The sequence below is a fragment of the Lissotriton helveticus genome, chromosome 3_1 (genome assembly GCF_964261635.1).
Source record: "Lissotriton helveticus chromosome 3_1, aLisHel1.1, whole genome shotgun sequence".
NCBI lineage: Eukaryota > Metazoa > Chordata > Amphibia > Caudata > Salamandridae > Lissotriton > Lissotriton helveticus.
In genome coordinates this window covers 811,087,681-811,111,318 of record NC_136061.1, presented here as the reverse complement: position 1 = coordinate 811,111,318, position 23,638 = coordinate 811,087,681, and the positions used below count along the sequence as shown (strand labels likewise).

The 23,638-nt window shown below is 41.5% G+C and overlaps 1 protein-coding gene across 1 annotated transcript in view; it reads right to left on the bottom strand.

The window, feature by feature from the left end:
* The window catches only part of TPH1 (tryptophan hydroxylase 1), a 248,282-nt gene that overhangs the window by 104,925 nt on the left and 119,719 nt on the right, over nucleotides 1-23,638 (bottom strand). Inside the window, exon 6 of the mRNA XM_078681083.1 lies at nucleotides 10,977-11,173. Coding sequence (XP_078537209.1) covers nucleotides 10,977-11,173 — 197 coding nt within the window. The remainder of the gene's footprint in view (nucleotides 1-10,976; nucleotides 11,174-23,638) is intronic.

Genomic DNA, 23,638 nt, shown 5'->3' with positions numbered 1-23,638 from the left:
TGCTTGGGTCGTCCGAGCGGTCCCATTATTTTGTAAGGGACCCTGGTGTAATCATAAGACCAATGATGTTACAGTAATCTTAAATTCTTACCCCAGCTCACGAGGGGGTGCCAAATGTTCGAGATCTTATCCTCCACTCCGTCGTACTCTAATCATGCCATAGAGAATGCAGCTTTAAGCCAATCTTCCCTTTGTGGGGGTAGGGGGTCTTTCCACCTCTTACACACTTCCCTTCTAGTCAACAGAATCAAATACAATAATAGTCCCCTGTCTTTCTGCGAGAGGGTCTGACTGAGGCGACCATCATCTCCAAAGAATACCAGTTGCATATTTATCTCTATGATGGTGTTGAAGATATCCAGTAAATTGTCCCCCACCTCAGTCCAAAATCTTGCAAGTGTTAAGCACTCATAAAAGATATGTAGGTCGTTGGCAAGAGGTGCCGCATATCTAGGGCATTTGGGGACACGATCAGGGGCGAACTTTGCAATTTTTGCAGGGGTGTAGTAGAGTCTATTAATGACGAAGAAATGTTTTTTTTTCAAACAGGCAGGTTTAACAGATCTGTATAGGGTCTTTAATGAAAATTCATACAAAGAGTCTGCTGATGGCCCAAATGGGGTTTCCGTCCACACTGCAGCAAGGGCAGGTGTCTCATGGTCCTCTATCTCCAACAAGCTGTTGTACCACAAAGAGATTTCCTTATTCAATGGGCATATCCCTTGCAACAGATCTTCTATCTCTCTATTTCCACTGATCTCCCCCTTTTCTGCCTCATACCATGTTGTTAACTGTATGTATTTGAATCTCGAGAGCCCCGGGCCGATCTTTGCCCTCAGATACTCCCAGGGATATATCCCCCCAGAGTCCAACAGTTCGGACCAAATTCTGATACCTGCCCTCTTTATCGGCAATGCCAAGCAATCCTGCAGGCAGTCCGGAGTTCCTGGTGCATCCCACACAGGAGCATTTTCAGAGTAGTATCCAATGCCCCAGCTGCGCCTGAGCCTGCACCATAACTCCAGAGATGCCCTTAAAACTTTCAGACGCACCCTCTTGAAGAACCTAGGTGATCCAAATTTACACAAAAACGCCTCACCATCTCCTCCCCCTTCCACCCGCACCATTTCGCCCAGCAGCCTCCCCCAGGCTGATTCTCCAGGCTTTACTAGCAGCATCCGTATGCTTTTGAACAGGAATGCTGCTGCGTACAGCCTTACATCTGGGAGGGCTAACCCGCCTTTTTTTAGTCTGCGTCTAAGTTTTTTCCACGCCAGGCAGACCCCTTTATTACTCCAAATAAAACTGCTGATCTTACTCTGTACTTTCATCAGATTTTTACTCAGGAATGTTAATGGGATTGAAGAGAAGAGGTAGGACAGCTTAGGAAGGATAACCATCTTTACTAAATTGGTTTTCCCATAGATGGTCAGTGGGAGATTTCTCCATCTACTAAATAGACTGTCAATTTCCTTTACCACCCTCTTAAGGTTCAACTCGGGAATCTTTTCAATTTTCTTCACTACATAAATCCCCAAGTATCTCATCTCTTCACTTACTATCCCTGGCCACTCCCGGTTCCAACTCATCACCTCCGTCTTAGTTCTATTAACGAGAAACCCAGAGAGCGATCCAAACTCACACATACACTCTTCCGCCCTCGTGATGGCTGTGTCTGGGTCACTTGTATACAGTATCAAGTCGTCAGCATACAGAGCTATTTTTTAGCTATATTGTTCTGATCTAAATGGGCAGATTGAATCATCCAGTCTGAGCATCTGGGCTAATGGTTCCACGTACAAATTAAACAAAAGAGGTGATATCGGACACCCCTGCCTTGTTCCTCTCTGAATATTAAAACTCGCAGTGAGGAACTCATTCAGAAATATTCGTGCAGAGGCACCCTGATAGCAGTTCTGCAGGGTCTGTATAAAGATAGGACCGAATCCCATAGCCTTCAGAACCTCCTATAGATATACCCAGCAAACTCTATCAAAGGCCTTGGCCGCGTCGACAGCGACAACGGCCAAGGGTTCTGTCCTCTGGATAGCCAAATCGATGTTGCCTATAAGGAGCTGTGTTTGTTCCTGGATATATCTACCTGCGACAAACCCTTTCTGATCTGGATGTATTAACTTGGGTATCAGTTTGGCAAGTCTTCCTGCTAAAATGCCCATAAAGATCTTATAAACGGCATTCAGCAGGGAGATTGGACGATAAGAGTCTGCCTTTTTTGGATCCTTGCCAGGTTTTAATATCAGAACTATTATTGCCTCTTTCCAGGTGTTAGGGACTTTCCCAGTTAAGCTATAGGTTGAATTTAAAGTATCTTCCAATACTTCTAGGAGCTCCACTTTAAGGTGTTTATATATTTCACTCGGGAGTACATCTGATCCAGCAGCTTTTTTGTTCTTGGATTTATTTATCTGAGCTGCGATCTCCTCTGACGTAAAGGGGGCATCTAAGTTGTTTTTGCTTTCTTCTGAGAGTACAGGGAGTTGTTTATTACTAAGACTGAATCGAACTTGGCAGGGGAGCCAAGTCTTCCCTATACAGTTCTGAGAACATAGAGAGAAGACAGGTCTGTATGTCCTCGGTCTTATTTGAAATATCCCCGCTAGCGTTGATTTTAAGTTATTTTATGTCATTCCTAGCTCGGTCAGTTCTGGCTTTCCATGCTAATAAGGCACCAGCCTTTTCCCCATATTCATAATTCTGCAACCTACTGGTATCCCACTGCACCCTACATTTAGCTTCTAGTCTCCCTCTGTACTCTGATCTCGCCTCTTCCAACTTCCCCAAGATCTGAGTGAGTTGCTCCCGGTCCCCGTTGCTAACACCATCTCTTTCTCTCTCCAAACCACTTATCTTCTCTTCAATACCCTTTAGTACCCCAGCTTTGATCTTATTCTTATAACAGATAATTCCGTGGAGTTTCCCCCTAAGCCAGGCCTTGTAGGCGTCCCAAACTACATCAGGTGTTGTAGAGCCTGAGTTCAGCAAGAAAAACTCCAAGGACGGGGCCTGTACGGCGGCAATCACCTCGGGGTCCTGCAACTTAGCCCTGTTAAGGGTCCATCTTGATGCTTGTCGCTGTACCTCCTTAATCTGATATAGAAAATGTAGGGGTGCGTGGTCGGACAAGTGACTCGGGAGAACTGAAACTTCTTGTGGATTGGCTATTGAGCCTCTATCTAAAACAATTTAGTCAATCCTAGATGAATGACAGTGCTTTTTACAATAGTAGGTAAAACTCTTCTCGTCTCCTTTTATTTCCCTCCATAGATCAACTAAGTCCATATCATGTATCATATTAACTAATGCCCCACGTACCTTCACCGCACCTTTGTAATGGCTTAAGTTAGATCTATCCTTGAGGGGTCTATCAGGACATTAAAATCTCCCCCTATCACGTATGGTGGAGGTTCCAGCATCAGCACAGATTGTAATTTGTGAATATAAGCTGGATCGTCCGTGTTTGGACCATAAAAAGAGGCACAAACCATATCCTGGTTTTCGAATGCTAATGTGACGGTCAACCATCTCCCAGAGGAATCAGACTGAACTTTTTTTATGTTGCAGGGCGTCCCTTGTTTAATTAGGATAGCGACCCCTCTATTTTGAGCTGTTCGTTTTGAAACACCAAAGCACTTTACCCAGGTAGTCTTTGAGAAAATTGAGGTGCTTTCTTCATGGCTCAGGTGTGTCTCCTGTAATAGACATATTTGTGCAGTTGATAGTTCTAAATGTTTAAGGATTAACCTCTGCCTCCGAGGGCACCTTAAACCATTCACGTTCCATGTGACAAATATTATCCCTCTATTTTTTTAAATCACACCTGCCATCATCCTCTTTTCCTACATGAAAGCATCGGCCCTTTTTGAGGCAAGAATTGACATGGATATACAGAAGGTTTGGATGAGGTAAAACATTTTTTGTTTTTTTCCCACGGCACCCCCACCACGTGCCCCCCCTCCTACCCGAACCCCCCCCCATAACCCCGTGCCCTCTCTACCCGTGAGGAACCCTCCCTACTAATAGGCAAAAGCCTATTTAGCCATCTCCCCCCCCATGGAGCAACTATGTGATCCCAGTTATTTGTTTACAAAATTTCCTACTAATTATACTTCATTTTAATTGAAGACCCATTTGATCTATTTCGACCTCTGCCACTCTTTTCTGTCTCTGATCTTGGCTATGAGAGCGTCAGCTTCCTCCCCTGACCTAATCTGGTGCATATGGTTGTTCCACATTACTCTCAACTGTGCCGGAAATTTTAACTGCGCCTTGGCTCCTAGGCCGTTCAACTCCTCCAGCCTTTTTCCCAACTCCTACTGCCTTGCTGCAGTAATATGTGATATATCGGATCTTATATAGACGGTAAAGGGGTTAGAGCTGTTGAAATGTATGGGGCCTTCTTTTAGTGCGATGTAAAGAATCTGTTCTTTTATGGAGTATGTCAAGAAGTTCACCAGGATCTTTCTGGGTTTAAGTTTTGTAAGATTTCTCTTGAAAGGGTCGCGATGTACCCTCTGTATGTCGTGCAGTAAATCTACCTCTGGTGTATCTTTTAATACTGTCCCCTTCAGTAGGGATATGATAAACCCCTTGATATCGCCCCCCTCCATGGACACCGGCACATTCAAGATTCTTAGATTATTCCGACGCGAATAATTCTCCAAGCGCTCAATGTCTTCCTTGAGTTCCTTATTCTGTGCAGACAGCTTAGTAACCTCTGCTTCAGTAGTACTCATCGATTCCTTGATCTTAGGGAGTTCCAACTCCATTGCCTCGGTCCTGAGAGTTACCTCATCTACCCTCTTGGTCAGTTCTTCGCATGAAGCCTTTATTGCTGCTTGGTTGGCCTCTGATACTGTAAATCTGTTGGCCATCTCAGCTTGGTTAGTTTCCGATACTGTAAACCTGCTGGTGATTTCTTTCTTCATGGCCAATAGTATAGTGGCCAACGTTCCTGCAGTTGTGTCTGGTTTATCTGTATGGGACTCAGCACCTGTGTCTGTACTGTCAGAGGGGTGCGCTGTGTTCAGCATATCTGTGCTTCTGGCCGATAATATGATATCCTGCGTTCCGCTTGGACCATCCTCATCTAATGCCCAATATCGATTAGTTAGACCAATGTCTGGATGTATTGTTACCTCTACTTCCACTGGGACGGTTCAGTTATCGGTGCTGTTTCCTTCGGCCCCTCCCTGTAGCGAACCTCCTAGGGTGTTTGCCCCCGGGGTAACTGAGGTAGGCTGAGAGTGCTGAGGGTACTGATTACCCTTATTGTTCTGAGCAGGCTGAGTAGAAATTGTATGCTGGGAAGGTCGAGTTTCCAATGGGTGGCATCCGGAAGCAGAGGTTGTAGTAACAGTGTTAGACATTACTTTATAGTAAGTTTTAAATGAGGGGGTTACTTTTATACTTGCCTCTGTCACTTTAGCTCCTTTTTTTTCCCCCTGCTTTTAATATTTTTAGAGCTTAAATACTCTTCAGAGGTGTTCCGCCTAGTTTCTCCCCTTCTTGCACGTTCCTTTATTTCCAAGATAGGGGGTGATATGCGCGGTGGATAAGCAGGTTTTCTCTTGGATGTATTTAACACTGTCCTGGCCCTTAATGTATACCTGTTTCTTTTCTCAGGGAACTGGCTTTCCTCGGTGTTACTGACTCCGTTTGTATTCTCTTTACCACCAGCATCTATGCCCTTGTCACCGCTTCCCTCTACATCCATACACCTTACCGAGGTACTCTTAAAGTTGCTGTTATATATTTGTAACAGTACGGTGCGAAATAATGTGCAGGGTTGAAAAAAGATTTCAGGGAAATTATAGTATGGGTCTATAAGTAATCCATTTAAATGCAGGAAAAACAGCTACTCCATGGGAGAAAGAAGGTGACTAAGGCTGTTCAGCTAGCGGCCGCCATGTTCCTCCTCAACAATACTCTGTTGTCAATATTTTGGTGGAATACTCGTCTCACAGACACTGCGCAGTTGCAATGCTGGGAACAAAGCAACTGAGATCTATTGTTTTACTAGTTGGCAACACACCATTCTTTAAAAAGGTCAGATAAATAATTTTTCGCTTTCTGGTGGGAATCGTGACATGAAATCTCAAAATTTTCTATTAACCCTGTTGCTGTAGAATCACAATCTGTCAGAGAATAATCTTAGATTTGTTAGCACATAATTTTTATGGGAATTGCTAAAGTGGAAAGTGGAAACCACTAGAATGAAACTGCTCCATTAATAGTATAGAAAAAGTTTAAGTTCACCAGGAGGTATAAAGTGAGACTGTAGAAATAAAAAAGGTTAAAAGTAATAGGCTAATTTGAATTGTAATTTCACTAAACAAGCACTACCCATCCCTAAGCCAATTGGACACCCATTAGGAATAAAGGGACAATAAGAAACAAAGGGATGACAGTAAAAATCAAATACATTAATTGCATGATAACTACAATGTGGTGAGCCAAAAGCAATCCTAATATATCTCGAAGCAAATTAAAATTAAATAATTAAAGTGTGAATGGCAATAAAGTGATATTTGTTATTGAAAAGCAAGTCATATGTATATATATTTATAAGCATGGTAAAACGGAAGAGAAAATGGTATGATACATATTGATATATGAAGGGATAAGTTTGGATGATTTTTTTCTAAATAATTGTTTGTCTGCACAATTCAGCAAAAAGACATTCTCTGTATCTACTAAGTGGGAATGGGTGGCATTTCATTGAATGTCTCTGACTTGTTGTCCTGACTGCAGAGCTGGATTTGTTCATATTCTCTCTGCCACTGTATGCTACTTCAGCTAAATTTAGATCAATTTAAATGTCTATTAGACTTGATTTTCAAAAGCTTTTGCAAGCCAATATGGGCAGGTATTTCAATAATAGAGGGGGGAGGATTCCCAAAATGCAAATCTACAAGTGTATAAGACAAACATAAATTGAATTATATTTTTGCACCTAGCGATACTTCTTACAATATCCATTGTCCATACGTATTTGAGAATAAGTTAAAACAATTTAAATAATATGGAATTAAATATGGAATCCTTAGCATAATACTAAGGCACATCATAATTATTATGAAATATTGTATTTAGTTACAAAATATTTAAGATAAGTTTGATAAAATATGTTACCCTAACCCAACTGGAAAGCTAAACCTAACCCAGTGACTAAACAATATTAATCATGTTATATAGTTAATTAGATTAAATCAAATTGTCTTACAATGATTTTTCAAAATAAGGAAACTTTATTCTAAACTAAATACTAACCATAACCTAAATACCAAAACTGGCCTCTACCGCAAACAAAGGCAAGCATTGTTTATTAGTTTTTTCCCTTAATGTCTGTAGTTTACATTATTTACATTCATACTCTTACCCTCATCCAAATTCTCTCGCTAACACCAAATATTTATTTCATTGCAGTCATTTTAATTATAAATAATAATATTATTTGTATTTATATTGAGCCGACAATCATTAAATTATAAATAAGTCATGTAAATACATAATCATTTTAATGTATTACCCTCTAATGAGGTGCGTGTGTAGCACGTGTTGGCTAACAGGTAATGGTAAGTTGATGTAATTTTTAAGAGGTAATATTTTGTCTCTTTTCGAAAGTTGTTTATCTTGTGCAATACCAACATCTTTTAAATCAAAGGGGAACACATAACCATAAATAAAAATATAAAAATTGCAATAAACAATTGTGGCCTATTCATTTGTAATGAACTGACAGGATACCCGCCCTAGAATAGATACACTGAGCATAATCTACAATAATGGTAACCAGCATATTATGCTCATACAAATTACTGTTTGAGATGTGAGCAAATGAGAATCACAAGGACAATAATATGACTATACCCAGGCAAAAAAAGTCAGACTGAAAAACGCACTGTACTATTAAATCTGTATCATTTTTTAAATTGTGTTTTGTGGGATCACTGACATAATATCGACGTCACAAATATCGAGATACAAAAATATCGAGTCAAAAATATCGATTGACAAAATATCGACTCCCTATCTTCAAACAGGTAAGTACCAAAATATCAACTCCAAAATATCGACTTACAAAAATATAGACTGTCAAAATATAGATTTTTTTAAATGTCTTAAAATTAAGTTAAAACTAATATAGTAATAAATATATTTAATATAAACTTAGAAATAATTATAAAAAAATGTAATTTTAATAAATAATTTATATAATTAAAAAAATTATATCACCAAAAATAATACATATATATATATATATATATATATATATATATATATATATATATATATATATATAAAACATATTATTAAATAAACATATATAAAATTTTTAGCGTAGCATAGAAAATGGTTAAAATTTATTGTTACAACTATAGTGAGTTCAACATTAGCAAAAGTGTTGGATAGCGTAGAGGTAAAATTTACTATTCCCACTCCAGTGGGTGCAACAGTAGGGAAAGCGCTGGATAGCGTAGGGGTTAAAATTACTATTCCCACTCCAGGGATGTATGACATTACAACGCATACTTTTACAACGCCTACCATTACAACAAAACTTTTACAACGCAAAAACGTTTACAACGCATACATTTACAACGCAAGATTTTACAACGCATATACCTTTACAACGCATACCATTACAACGTAAGTATTGGTAAGTATATAATAATTTTTTGAATATAAATTAATTAAAAATATTATAATATAATTTAATTTTATTTAATAAATTTAATTTAAATGTAATTTTACTTTATTTTTACAAAGTACCCCTGTACCCCAAAAACCCAAAACTGACCCTGAACCCTAAAAATACCCCTTTACCCAAAAACTGAAAACTGACCCTGAACCCTAAAAATACCCCTTTACCCCAAAAAACTGAAAACTGACCCTGAACCCTAAAAATACCCCTTTACCCAAAAACTGAAAACTAACCCTGAACCCTAAAAATACCCCTTTATCCCAAAAACTGAAAACTGACCCTGAACCCTAAAAATACCCCTTTACCCCAAAAACTGAAAACTGACCCTGAACCCTAAAAATACCCCTTTACCCAAAAACTGAAAACTGAACCTGAACCCTAAAAATACCCCTTTACCCTAGAAACTGAAAACTGACCCTGAACCCTAAAAATACCCCTTTACCCAAAAACTGAAAACTGACCCTGAACCCTAAAAATACCCCTTTACCCAAAAACCCAAACATATAACATTTTAAAAATAATTATATACTTACCAATACTTACGTTGTAATGGTATGCGTTGTAAAGGTATCTGCGTTGTAAAAACATGCTTTGTAAATGTATGCGTTGTAAAAGTTTTTGCGTTGTAAAAGTTTCGTTGTAATGGTAGTGCATAGTAAAAGTTAAGTTGTAAACGTTGCATACCCACTCCAGTGGGTGCAACAGTAGGGAAAGTGTTGGATAGCGTAGGGGTTAAAGTTACTATTCCAACTTCAGAGAGTGCAATAGTAGGGAAAGTAAATACTTCACAAATAGATATAAATAACATAAATAGTAATACCAATTACAAATAATTAAAATATTTTACAAGTGTATAAAATATATTAAATATTTATTTATAAATACAAAATAAAATTATTTAATTATAAAAATTGCCTACTCATACTAATTAATTACCTATTAACAATAAATTAATTTACAATTTAAAAATTAATCAATTAATTGTAATTAAAAATTATATTTTAATTTATTTCCTATTAATAATTAATTAACAATTAATTCAAAATAAATACCAATAAATTAAATGACATATTTAATTAATCAGAATTAAATTACTTCCCACCCTATTCCCCTATAAACCAACAACCCGCTACTGAAAATAAATTAATGAAATTAATATATTTATCAAGTAATCAATTAAAATTATTTACCAATTATATTTTAATTAATTACCAATTATTATTTAAGTAACAATTAATTCTAAATAATTAACAATGAATTAATTAACATATTTAATTAATTATAATTAAATTACTTCCCACCCTATTCCCCTATAAACCCACCACCCGCTACAGAAAATAAATTACCAAAATTAAAATATTTATCAATTAATCAATTTTAATTAATTACCAATTATATTTTAATTAATTACCAATTAATAATTATTTAACAATTAATTCTAAATAAATATCAATACATAAATTAACATATTTAATTAATTATAATTAAATTACTTCCCACCCTATTCCCCTATAAACCCACAACCCGCTACAGAAAATAAATTACCAAAATTAAAATATTTATCCATTAATCAATTTTAATTAATTACCAATTATATTTTAATTAATTACCAATTAATAATTATTTAACAATTAATTCTAAATAAATATCAATACATAAATTAACATATTTAATTAATTATAATTAAATTACTTTCCACCCTATTCCCCTATAAACCCACAACCCGCTACAGAATAATATTACACAAAAAATTAAAAATATTATTAACTTACCTTAAATTCGATATTTTTGTTGTCTATATTATGTCTAGTCGATATTATGTCCATTCTATATTTTTGATTCAATATTATGTCCATTCTATTCGATATACATTTTTTCTAGTCGATATTTTTTGTTGTCTATATTATGTCTAGTCGATATTTTGTCCATTCTATATTTTTTACTCGATATTCTGTCCAGTCGAAATAAAAAACTCGATAATATGACTGCACACCGTGTTTTGTGTACATAGAGGATTTATTTCCTAAGTAACCCTCATCATATGTGGACAAGAATACAATCTATAAGAGAAATACCAAATTGAAGTTCTATTCATTATAGGCAAGCATTTGAAAATAAACATGTGGAACTTCAGTTGTATTTGATTTCTTTAGCATAAGGCTGTTTGATGATTTTAATTTCTGTAGTGTCTACTTATTCCCTTCACAGTAAAGGAACACTAATGATGAAGATTAAATCATGCATACTATACCTTTCAGGAAGCGTGACACATCCTCCAATTGAGGTAGGTTATCTTCTCTATAACCACAGTATTTGGTAAGTAGGGGTAAATTCTTGAGGTATTCTCTGCATGCATGGGTTGGGTAAAGTTTATTTAGCTCTCGAAACACCGTCCCCCAGGTCTTGATCTCCTCGTCAGTGAATTCAATGCGGGGGATGAGCTCACCACTACATGAAGCAACAGAAATTGAATAATTCAATTAAAATTACCTTTGCAATTCAGACACATATTTTGCATCATTGATTATATCACAGAGTATCACATGTACTAACAATAGCTGCAATAACCTCTTATGAGATCTGTTATTAGACACAGGGCTGTAGGTGCATAGATCACATCGTTTATTAAGGGCAAAATGATGCATTCTACAACACATTTGTCATTATATATTGAATTATATTAGCTTTTATAGCATGGTACATTATGACTTTACTGTGCACCAGGATACAACACCCTTTGTTGGGGCTCTTCAATTATTCCCTCACTATCACCCTCCAACAGTGCCTCTTATCTCTCCATAGCCCCTCTGTCATATGTATTTCATTTATATTTTATAGCAACTCTCATACCAGTGTAGGGTGTCAGAGCACTTTACATCACACATATATAGAGTCATTGAATCATGACTAGGCAGTGGCTCCTTGGCGTTGTTGCAGTGACGCACATGCGTCACAAACAGCCCTAACACAGACCACACACAGTGCTGCTGGAGACATGTCTAAGATGTTTACTCATGGGAGAGATGGACTCAATGCTGCTCTACAGACAATACTTGGAGCTGGAGTCCAGAGGAAGACCCCAGAAGATTGTTGATGGGTTTCCAAATCCCAACAAAAGTGCCTTCAGAGAAACAAATAAGACAACAAAAGTAAGCCTCACAATGGACTCCAACAATGCTCTTAATGCACCCTTTGAAATGTTGAAATTAACCACAACTGTCCAAAGCATCCGTGGCGTGAACCAACTCTGTGCTCTTTAGACATGACATCAGCAGGTATGCTATCAGAACATCTTGGGCTTTCTTGCACCAGTGTGACTCACACTAGGTTAAATTAGGAATGCGAGCGATGATGTCCTATTGCAGCCAGCCTCATTTGTACAGTGATTCACGGTTGTCCTGCTAATCAACTTTTGAAACAAACAGACTCAGTTGTGTCCAATATGGTTTGTTTCCACTGCTGAACATGTTAACTTTTGTTTTGTTTTGTGGGAGGAATGTAGGGTCCTGATAGACACATCTCAGTACAGGTCTTCCAATAGGGCTGTCCCTAAATTCACCCATCCATCACAGGCATCACCAGTCAGATGACCCAGCTAGTGAAAAGCACTGCTGTGGTTGCTAATGCGGTGCATCCGTACGGTGGGTTGTCTCTTGCCCCTGCCTGATCACTTACCCACTTAGTCATTTCAGGATCGGCTTTCGAGTTAGCGATACTACACATTCCCGTGTGGTCCTCTGACTTAGCTTTACGCAAATCCAAGCAAGTTGGAAACTAACATGGATTGCTGTTTTTCACTCGTTCTTTTGTCTAGATGATGACGCATTAACTAAGCAGGGTTGAAACACCATCAATGCATTTAGCTAATGGAATTTGTTATGGATTTCCTCAACTCAGTGACCTATGACTACTAATATTATTGACTCACTAGACAACTGCTTGATCTGTTCCACTGCCATAATGTTTTTACACACATTTTATTACCCTTTGGATAGTTATCACTGTGTGAGCACATATGAGCATCAAGCACTTTCCTTTTAAGCAGTAAAAATCACATAGGGCCAGATGTACGACCCTATTTTTCATGCGCAAACGGGTTTGCGACCCATTTGCACATACAAAATGTGAATGGGCAATGTACAATTCCTAAATAGCGAGTCACAATTTATTTGCGACTTGCTATTTAGGAATCGCTATTAGGAAGGAGGCGTTCCCTTCCTAATAGCGACCACAATCCCATGTATGAATGTTTTGCAACCGCAATTGTGGTCACAAAACACTCGCAAATTACCACCCTCTTCAAGAGGGGTGGTAATGCAGTCGCAATATGGAAGAGGTCCCCAGCGGACCCCTTCAACTTTGTGACTGTCTCTGAAAATATTTTTAGGGGCAGGCAATGGTCCCAGGGACCACTGCCTGCCCTTAAAAAATGAAACAAAAATGTTTCATTTAATTTTTTTTTAAATGCAGCCCGTTTTCCTTTTAGGAAAACGGGCAGCATTTAAAAATAAACTGCTTTATTTAAAAGCAGTCCCAGAGACGGTGGTCTACTGAGCCCAGCAGGCCACCATCCATAGGAGGGCCATTCCCAATGGGCTCGGAAAATTGCGAGAGGCTCATTAATATTCATGAGCCTCGCAATTTGCGATCTTACTGGGAATCTCAAACAGTGTTAAACACACTGTTGTACATGCCAAAGAGCGCCTCGCAAATTGCGAGTCACAAATGAGTCACAATTTGCAAGGTGCTATTTTGCACGACGTACATCTTGCCCATAGTTTGCAAAGTATATGGTTGTCCTCTTAATTTATTAATTGAATGCCATGACCTTTGAAAATGTTTTGTATATTTCTCTTCCACATGGAATCTCTCTTCTAGATGTGTCAATTGCCTCTGGTTCCAGGTTCTTAGTTTTTAGGTCTCGTCTACATGGCGCATGTGCTGTGCTGCAAGATGTATTATTTACAATTCAGTGGGCCTACAACCCTCCCACAGCATACCATTAGTTATTTTCATTGTCACTTTCATTTGCAATCTTTCTATTTCGTAGATCCTGTAGACTTCCCTTCCTTCTTGTGTTAGCTCCTCCCTAGAGCATGGACCAACCATATATTTTTTTTCTTTGTTCTTCATTGTGTTTTTGCAATGCACTATTTTTTGGAGGCGTTTTGGTTTTATTCCTGGATGTGCAATGTGCATTCCTGCTTTCAACACAGGCACACAGCTTCTTATGTATGTTGCTTTCACTCTATCTGCTGTCCTTATTGACGCTTTAGTTACTTACACCCCCAACTGTACTACTCTACGCCACTCCCCTCTATGCCACTCCATTCCATTCTATGCCACTCTATACCACTCCTCGTCACTCCACTACACTAGCCACGCTGCTGTACAACATGTCTACAAGACATTGGGAAAGCCATAGCTATCAGATAGGCGAGACCTGGTGCCTTTGCCATTGCTTGTTTTAAGGACATCCTCTGTTTCCCTCATAAATAAAAGGGGCAAGGCGCAGAGCCCTTGGCCAGTTGCAGATATCATCTAAGTGTCTGTGTTGTCCTTTCATCCAACATGTGGGCCTCGAGCCCACGACATAACAGACGGCACTGGAACATCCACATCTGCAACCAAGAACACTCTGCTTAGCAAGGGCTCAGGAATATCACACCGGCTTTCCAAAATAATTCAGAAAAAGAGAATCGTTTAGCATGAGAGAATTGAAAAAAATTTAGAAAATATCCGTCATATGGCCCTCCCCACGGCCGTTAACACTTTAGCTCAAAAACAGGCTTTACAATTTTGGCAACAGCCCAACTTGCAATTAGTAATTTTGCCATCAAATGTATTAATGGAAATGCTTGTATACATACACGTTAGCTGACTTTAAGCACTGGATTAAATATATTCTCCAATAAATGTGACACCGCCGGCAACCAGTTAACTAGTGCTAATCCTCTTAGTACCAAGGTCAGTGCAAATTATAAAACAATGGCAACTTGTTTTTCAATATAATGAGCAACACTCTGCTCTGTATAGAACAGTTGCTGCTGTTCTTTTTAATCAGACATGTGGTGAATATTACTCATACAAAACCCTGTACCGTGTAATTCGACACGTTGCATGTCCCTTTCACCAGCTTCTCAAACTTGTGGCTGTTTGTGGACCATGCGTTCAGTGAAGTAAAGAACTGTGTTGCGCAGGTATAATTAAAGGCTGTGGGTCGAACAACAAATGCATTATCCTGTGGGATTTTTTCCAAAGATTTTAAAAAAAAATACATATATATCTCCAAACCTGTGAGGGGAAAATTCCCCTTGGCATTTTAGGGCCACATCACATAATATTATTGTAAAGAAAATCAGGATTTTTTTCACAACTCTTTGATGTTGACACTTCTCTCTGAAGGATCCTGCTTTCCCATGTTGTGGCCAAGCCTTCCTCTTCATGAGCCTTCTGGGGTGCTAGAAATATGACTCTCACGGTTCCATTACGTTGCGTGTAGCGGTATCTCAGGCAGAAAACCACTTTTGACAACTATGTGGCTGATTCTGATGCGGGTTGGAAATGCTTCCCGACTGAATCGGATTGGAAATGGTTTCCAACCCACTCGGATTGGGACAGTCCGACCGACGGAGTAGAATGCATCCGGATGCTTCTTGATACGATTTGGTTGGCCTGCCATTAACTTCAAGGGGAGCATATGTTCCTAACCGCATCATAATTGGGCACTGGGTCATTCCTGATCCGATTTGGAAGGAGCAAATGCCATTAGGAGGCCTTCTTAACCGCATCAGAATCAGGCCCTAGGTGGGAAAGCTTTCCAACCCGCATCAGAATCAGGCCCTAAATGGTTCCTGGTGTATTCAGGACCGGAATTATCAGGTCTGCAAACCCCATAATTCCGGGCCCAGAGACATCCGTGGCGCTGCAGAGGTTGTAGGCAGCTACTGTGCCCAGCCATGCCTGCTCACATCCTTCAGAAAAGGAGGAACAGAAGAATCTTTCCCAGCTGAAAGAAAAAATAACCCATCCTCCTGTCTTCTGGTACATAATCAAGTCATAGGGCAATAAGATCCCATAGTCAATTCGGTGTTACCAGGGTGGAAGCTCTTGTTTTGAGTGCTTGTGATTGCCATAAATCCTCTTCTTTCTGATCACATATTTATTGTGCATCGCATGCATATTATGTTCATGCTTCACATGCTGCTGAGGGAAATACAGAAACAAGCTAGGCATTACAATCCTTGTCTATTGGCAAAAAGTGTTATTTTTGCACATGTGGAACCCTAGCACTTGGTGTGCCAGGAATCTGTGTTAATACCTGCATTTCATCTACTAGGGAAAGAAGTTTGTTACAAATGTACTTAATACGTGGCCTAACAACTTCTGTAATAATCTGTTCTTCCTTGCATCAAGACTACAGCTTTTTCATATGATCACTCTTCAATTTGATTGGATCTAATTTGTTATACATAGAGCTCAATATTGACCCTAGGGTATGTTGACGCTTGAAAACACATCACCTACCTTAGCAGAGCCCTAGTCGGCTAAAAAAAACAAAAGCACATCAGCAAACCAGACAAGTCAGTGAGGAAACACAAATGAATGGGGAAGTCCTTCCATGCTATATGTCCATGGAAACAAAAGACTCAGCCATCTGATCGGACACTGTCTGTTCGGGTTCCCTGTCAGTGGCCTAACGCAAACGGATGGGCCCCCTCAGCAGTACGTGTAGAGAGGCCCCCGAGTTTCCCATATCTCACACATATGCATTGGCCTTGGGCTGAATTGGGCCCCCGCTGCACTGGAGGGGCTGCAGGGGCCAGTGTTCCAGCCCTGTTCCCTGAATCAAAAATAACTTACCCGAATTTAGGGAACGAGAGGGATATGAGAGATTCTTCAGGCGGGAGGACTCAGAAAAGAGATAAAACTGTATTCTTCTGTCAAGCTATCACCTACGTTTGCCCTCTAAGGAAATATACGCTAGTGTCACAAAAATAGTTTGTATTTGGAAAGAGGCCCTTACCAACATATTAAAACACACCATGGTTTCTGTCTAAACCCGTTCTTAGTGAAACTCTTCTCAACACCTGGGAGCGGTGGCCACCACATGCAACAGGTAATTCCCCAGAGAAAGTCGTATTACATTCAAGCAGTAACGCCAATACTAAAGTCAACTAAACAGCACAATAACATTTCAATACCTAAAGAAAAATAGACAAAAATATAATTAGCTAAAAGAGACCAAGATGAAACCAGAAAAGAAGCTATGTAGATCGATTTTTAAAAAACGTTTTAAGGTAAAAAGTGCCTTAAACAAGTAAAGCACCAACGTAAACTATAAGTTTGCAGTTGACCAGGAACTAAGGGCTCATTATGATGGCGGGAGGATCGCCACCGCCGGCCCGGTGGCAATCCTCCCGCCATCACAATGTGATTTACCCACTGCCAAATTAGGATGGCAGTGGGAATCATATTGGTTCTGCAGCGGATGGAAAGTCCGTCCGTCATGGTCCCGCAAGGCGGCCCTTTTACGCCCACCTTGTGGACCAGGGCATCATTGCAGAGGTGCGGTGGAGGCACCGCCATAGTGATTAGGATGAGTCCTTTCGCCAGTCTTTTTGTGGCAGATATCCCGCAGAAAAAAGACAGATAGAGACTGGCTTTGGGGGCCCGTTGCGGGCACCCTCTGTTGCGGGGGTGAAATGGGGGTGGGGGGTACCCATGGTAACTCCCTACATTTCCATGCACAAGGTGGCAGGCACCGTGTGGTGCCTGCCACGTTGTGCATGGAAATGCACATCATGGCATTTTCACATTGCGTACAGTGCTGCAGCTAGCAGCACCATCCGCAATGTGAAAAGGCCAGGATGTGCCCACCAGTTTGGCGGGTGCATCCTAATTGGGCTGGTGGGACCGCCGCACGTCTGGCGGGCGGTCCCATCACTGTTATAATGGCAGGCGGACTCCGTCTGCCATCATAATGATCCCCTTAGTACAATTTCAAAAGCTGATCACACTACAGCAGAGGGCTGATATCTAAGCATTGCCACACCGTAAACTGCACATTTGAACTGGATGCATTGCATTTCCAGAGTGCTGTAGCAATCTCAGGATGGCACAAAGTATAGTACAAACCATCCTAGATAGTTAAATAAATAGATAAAGCCCCTTGGTTTGAAATGTCCTCCCAGTTCACTGGTCACTGAAGAAAACCATCTGCTCCTCAGGAGATACCCTGAAACCTTCCACTTCTACCAGGATTAAACTATGTTCTCTCGACTTTTTTTCATATTTACAGATATGGTGTCCATCCAAGCACCCCAAAGTGCTTTATGTGCCATTATATAAGTGTAATAATAATGCAATGGATTCCTTTATCAACACGTACTAACTAAGAGGGGGATTTCATATGTAAAATTTCTAACTGGAGTCTTGCAAATTGCAATGAGCACAAATGGACAAAAATCAAAGACTATACCCCCAGATTCATCAAAGTCCCGTTTTGCGAGTCCTTAATAGCGAATATTAAGGAATCGCTATTAAAGACTCGCAAAACGGGATTCATGTAGAAATCACAATATTTGTAGCGATTTCTACTGCCTCCTTATTTGCGATTCGCTAATTGCAAATCGCAAATAAGGAATGGCTTTCCCATTCATTCCTATGGGCCTAAAGGCCCATAGGAATGAATGGGGAGTCATTCCTTTTTTGCGATTCGCAATTAGCGAATCGCAAATAAGGAAGCGATTTCAAGGGTGCCAGGGTGTCCAAAGGACACCCTGTAGCACCCCTGAAATGCTCATGTACACTGGTGTTGCGCGTGTGTAACATACAACTTATCACTGCGCGCTGCGCTCTGCAATCCAGGCGTTGTTTCATTTTTAAACATCCCCGTTTTGTCTTTTATTTTTAAACTAATTTGGATTTTTCCCTATTCTTAACTTACTTGCCGCATTGCCTGCACGTTAATCTGTGCCCCCCACCGCGATTTCAGCGGGCTGGCCATCGCGTTAAGGGATTCTCTGAGCGCCATCTTGGGGGTTGAGAGGGGACGCTAGGGATACTGGGCGAGCGCTCTAGCAGTCAGGCTGACTGGCTAGAGACAATCAGGTGCGGACCTCGGAGGACTATTTAGATCTCCTGTAAAGGTGGGTCTTGCCTGTTAAGGCTCATATCACTGCGCGCTGCGCTCTGCAATCCAGGCGTTGTTTCATTTTTAAACATCCCCATTTTGTCTTTTATTTTTAAACTAATTTGGATTTTTCCCTGTTCTTAACTTACTTGCCGCATTGCCTGCACGTTAATCTGTGCCCCCACCGCGATTTCAGCGGGCTGGCCATCGCGTTAAGGGAAACTCTGAGCGCCATCTTGGGGGTTGAGAGGGGACGCTAGGGATACTGGGCGAGCGCTCTAGCAGTCAGGCTGACTGGCTAGAGCCCTATATAATTCGAGTATGGTGGCGCGCAGCATGTGCGCGCTGCGTGTGCGCCGGAGCGACGCCGGAGTCAAGCCAGAGTCCAGCCCGTCTGCGCCCGTCCGCGCTGAGGACGGGCGGACGGATGGCTGTGATGTGGCTGTTCGCTCGACCTTTAAGTACTCGTTACAGGATGTGTTGAGGCTTAAACCGCTGGGACTTTCGTGTTTTCATAAAAGTTCCCCGGAGGATTTCCGATTATCTCCACGTTGTGGCTGTTTTCGGGCATGTCCTGGAAGCGCTGGCCTATCTCCTTCTATTCCCCTATTGGAACCACACGAGGATTTGACCGGTAGCGCATTGAGAGAAGTTTGTATTCTTATCAATGCTCGCTCGCTTATCAAAAACAATATTGCTTTCAAGGAGCTTGTACTTGACAGGAACCCCTCGTGGCTCTTTGTCACAGAAACATGGGCAAAGGACTCCTCTGGCCCTGACCTTGTCGAAGCAGTCCCTGAAGGGTACTCCCTGCCACGGCAGGACAGAATGGGCCGTGTGGGAGGTGGGTTAGCGATCCTTTATAAGGATAGCTTCCACTGTCACACTACACTAGTTTCTGATTCTAAGGATACTTTTCAAGCCCTATATTTCTCCTTGACAGGTCTCCATAAGTTCGCATTCAATGGGATTCTGGTTTACCGCCCACCAGGCCCCAGAGCAGACTTCGGACAGCAGTTGCTTCACGTACTAGAACCGTACTTTGGTCGTGAAAATTTAACTGTTTTGGGTGATTTTAATTTTCATCTGGAGCTGTTGGAGACCCCTGATACTTTCTCCCTGCTGGATGGTTTGTCTGCCTGTGGACTATCTCAACTGGTGAAAGGGGCCACCCATCGAGCAGGTCATACGCTCGATGGGATTTTCTCTAACGATCGGAGGCTGACGGTAAAAGACCCTTTCTGCCTCTCATGGTCAGATCATCTGGCCGTTCCATTCTATGTGGCCTGCCCGACCGTGGAAGGAACTAGAAATATTCCCAGTAAAAGGGAATTACGTAGGAATTTTAAGAACATTACGGAAAGTTCCTTTGCTCCCTGGATATCTAGCTTGTCTATTTCCCAGGAGGATAATGTTCAGTCGGCGGTCCTAAAATATGAAGAGACAGTTACGGAGGCTCTGGAAGCATTGGCTCCCCCTCGGCTGTGTTACTCAGCCAGGAAAAGACCATCAGCCCCGTGGTTTTCGGAGCATTTAAGACTCCTTAGACAGGAAGCTAGGAGACAGGAACGACTCTGGCACACCAGCTGGGATTTAAGGGATAAGGAAGCCCACAAGATCCTGCTAAGGTAATATAAGTTGGAAGTCATTAAGACAAAACAAGAATATTTTATGGCTCTTACCACTTCTCTTTCCTCTTCAAAAGAGCTCTTTAGGATAGTGGATTCCCTCACTACCCTCCAGACCCCGGACCCGATCACTCCATCTCAGGAGCTCTGTGACAGTATAGCCTCCTTTTTCCAGACTAAAATCTCGGATATTTATATCGCCTTGGAGTTGCAGAGATCTTTGACCTCTGAGCCCCCAGTCTCCGTTAACATGGACCCTGTTCTCGCGGAGAAACTCCTGCCGGGATGTTTGGAATCCTTCCCTCCGCTTTCTGTACAGGATCTAGAGATTCTCCTCAATAAAACCAAATCCGGCTCTCCTCTTGATGTCTGCCCGCTCAAGATCCTTAAGCAGTGTAGAGAATCCCTCTTGCCTCCCCTTGTTGACATCATGAATAAGGCTATGAGGGATGGTACTTTTCCCCAGCAGTGGAAAAGGGCAGTAGTAAGACCTTTACTCAAGAAACCTTCTCTTGTCCCTGGGGTAATGAAGAACTTTCACCCCATCTCACTGCTCCCGGCTCCTGCGAAGATGTTAGAAACACACTTGAACAAACATCTCGCTTCCTTCGTGGAAAGCTCGGGTTGTTTGGATCTCTCCCAGCATGGTTTCAGGAGGGAACATAGCACAGAGTCTGCCCTCACCATAGTGCTGGATAATATCCGCACGCGTGTGGATGGGGGACAGACCTCCCTCCTGATTCTTTTAGACCTTACAGCTGCCTTCGATACCCTTTCTCCCTCAGTCTTAACATCTCGCCTGAGGGAGATCGGGGTTCAGGGGGCGGCCTTGGGTTTACTCACTTCTTTCCTCGATCAACGAGAGCAAAGAGTGATGCTGGGTAAATTTCTATCTCCATCCCTGTCTGTGCAATGTGGGGTCCCCCAGGGGTCGGCGCTAAGTCCGACCCTTTTTAACATATACGTGACCCCTCTTGCCAGACTAATTAGATCTTTTGGGATGGAGGTAGTTTCTTATGCGGATAACACGCAGATCCTCGTCTCTCTCTCCCAGTCAGTGACTTCGACTGCCTCCAATTTTAGATCTTGTATGGAGGCAGTCGGTCAATGGATGATTCATAATTCGTTGAAACTGAATGGAGAGAAGACTGAGGTGATGGTGTTTGGAGGAAAGGAGGAGGTATGGTCAGCCGATTGGTGGCCAGACTCACTGGGAGCCTGTCCTGTCCCCGCTTCTTCTGCCAAAAACCTGGGGGTCGTGATCGATCCCACCCTCAGTATGTGCCAACAGGTCAATAGAACTGTTTCTACCTGTTGGGGTATTATCTGCATATTGAGGAAGGTTAGGCATTACCTTCCACAGCAGGCAAGGAAGCAACTTGCTATTGCCCTGGTTGGCTCGCGTCTGGACTACTGCAATGCGCTGTATGCGGGACTGAATAAAAGTCTGCTGCAGCGCTTGCAGGTAGTCCAGAATGCTGCGGCTAGGTTTGTTCTGGACCTACCCCGACGCACTTTGGCTACCTCTGCCAGAAAATCACTTCACTGGCTCCCTATAGAGGACCGTATACTCTTTAAAACCATGTGTATGATCTATAGGGCCTTGGCAAAAAATAATCCTACCGGAATTGGATCTATTCTGTCTCGCTACAGCCCTTGTAGGAACCTACGTTCCTCTAATAGACTCCTTCTATCAGTCCCTCGTATCCGGAGAAACAGATGGGGTGGTAGGGCCTTTTCCTGTCTGGCACCCAAGTGGTGGAACGCCCTCCCGGTGGAACTAAGGTCCCTTTCCACCCTTCAGCTCTTCAGAAATGCTCTGAAAACCCGTCTCTTTGCGAGGGCATATTTGTAGTGGTGCGTTGCCTTTTTTATGATCTGTTTTGGTAGGCGCCTTGATACCTTCGGGTTTTGGTTGCGCAATATAAATTGCTTTTAAATTTAAATTTAAATTTAGAAAAATGCACTAAAGTGCATTTTTCTAAGTTTTCGCTATTTACCACGAAGTCAGACTTCGCGGTAAATAGCGGGTCCAGATTGCGAATTCGCAATTTTTAAATGGTTCATGAATTGCATTTAAGGAATCTCTAATTGAGATTCCTTAAATGCAATTATTCGCAAATTTGCGATTTCTACAAATGCGATTTTTGCATTTGGGATGATGAATCCCAAATGCAAAAATAGCGCTCGCAAAGGGCCAGATTCTCAGAATCTGGCCCTTTGCGAGCCCTATGTGTTTTCAAGGAAACTTAAAAACTGAGTTCAGCCCTTTTTTTTTCTTTGGTAATTCATTTACTAGTTGCTCAGCTGGTGTGGGGTGGTCAGATGTGGAAGATTCCCCTTTCCCTTCACCTTGCATCCAGAAAGTCTATCATATCTCCATATTAATTGAGAGAGTTTATCTATTCCCTTCACCACTACACTGCCTGCGACATCACTCCTCCTTTTTACATTGCAATAATGCTCCCTAATGCATGTCTTCATTGTGCTTGGGGTTTTCAGCAATTTCAATTGCTTGTGGGATTCGTGTTGCTCTTTTGATGCTGTGCCTTCAACTGTGTCTTTAATTCTTCTGTTGGTTTGGATGCCGATCTTTCGAATGTTAGGTTGGGAGAAGGCAGGAGGGAAGTTCACAGAATATCCATTATCTTAAGTTCAGATCATGTGGTTCATTGACCCAGGAACCGCTGCGATTTGTGTCACTCGAGAGTTTATGAATTATATAGTATGAGTTGGACAGCTGCAGACTTTTTGCTGAAGCCAGGGAAAGTGCGAGTTTCTGTCAGTATTGTCAGAACCGTTTATGAACAGTGTAGAGTACTTTGAATTTGATTCTGAACTACACCTTGAGTCCGTTGAGGTATTTTAGGGCAGGTTTAATGAGATTAGCGACCATCTCGCTAGTATGCCTCCGCAACTTTTTACCCTGTCTGATGCAACTGGAAATGTCCTCATGATGGTGGTGTAGTGGTGTGGCTCACTGGTTAGAGGCGGCAGACCCGAAAGCAGAAGTCGGCCCGGGACCAGGGTTCGATTACCGACGCGGCAGGGTCATGGACCAGGGTCAGCAGACTCGACAATTCTCACCTCGGTGCCTACTCTTAACCTGGGGTCCCACTTGTTAACTCTGGGCATTAGCTTGCCTAATCT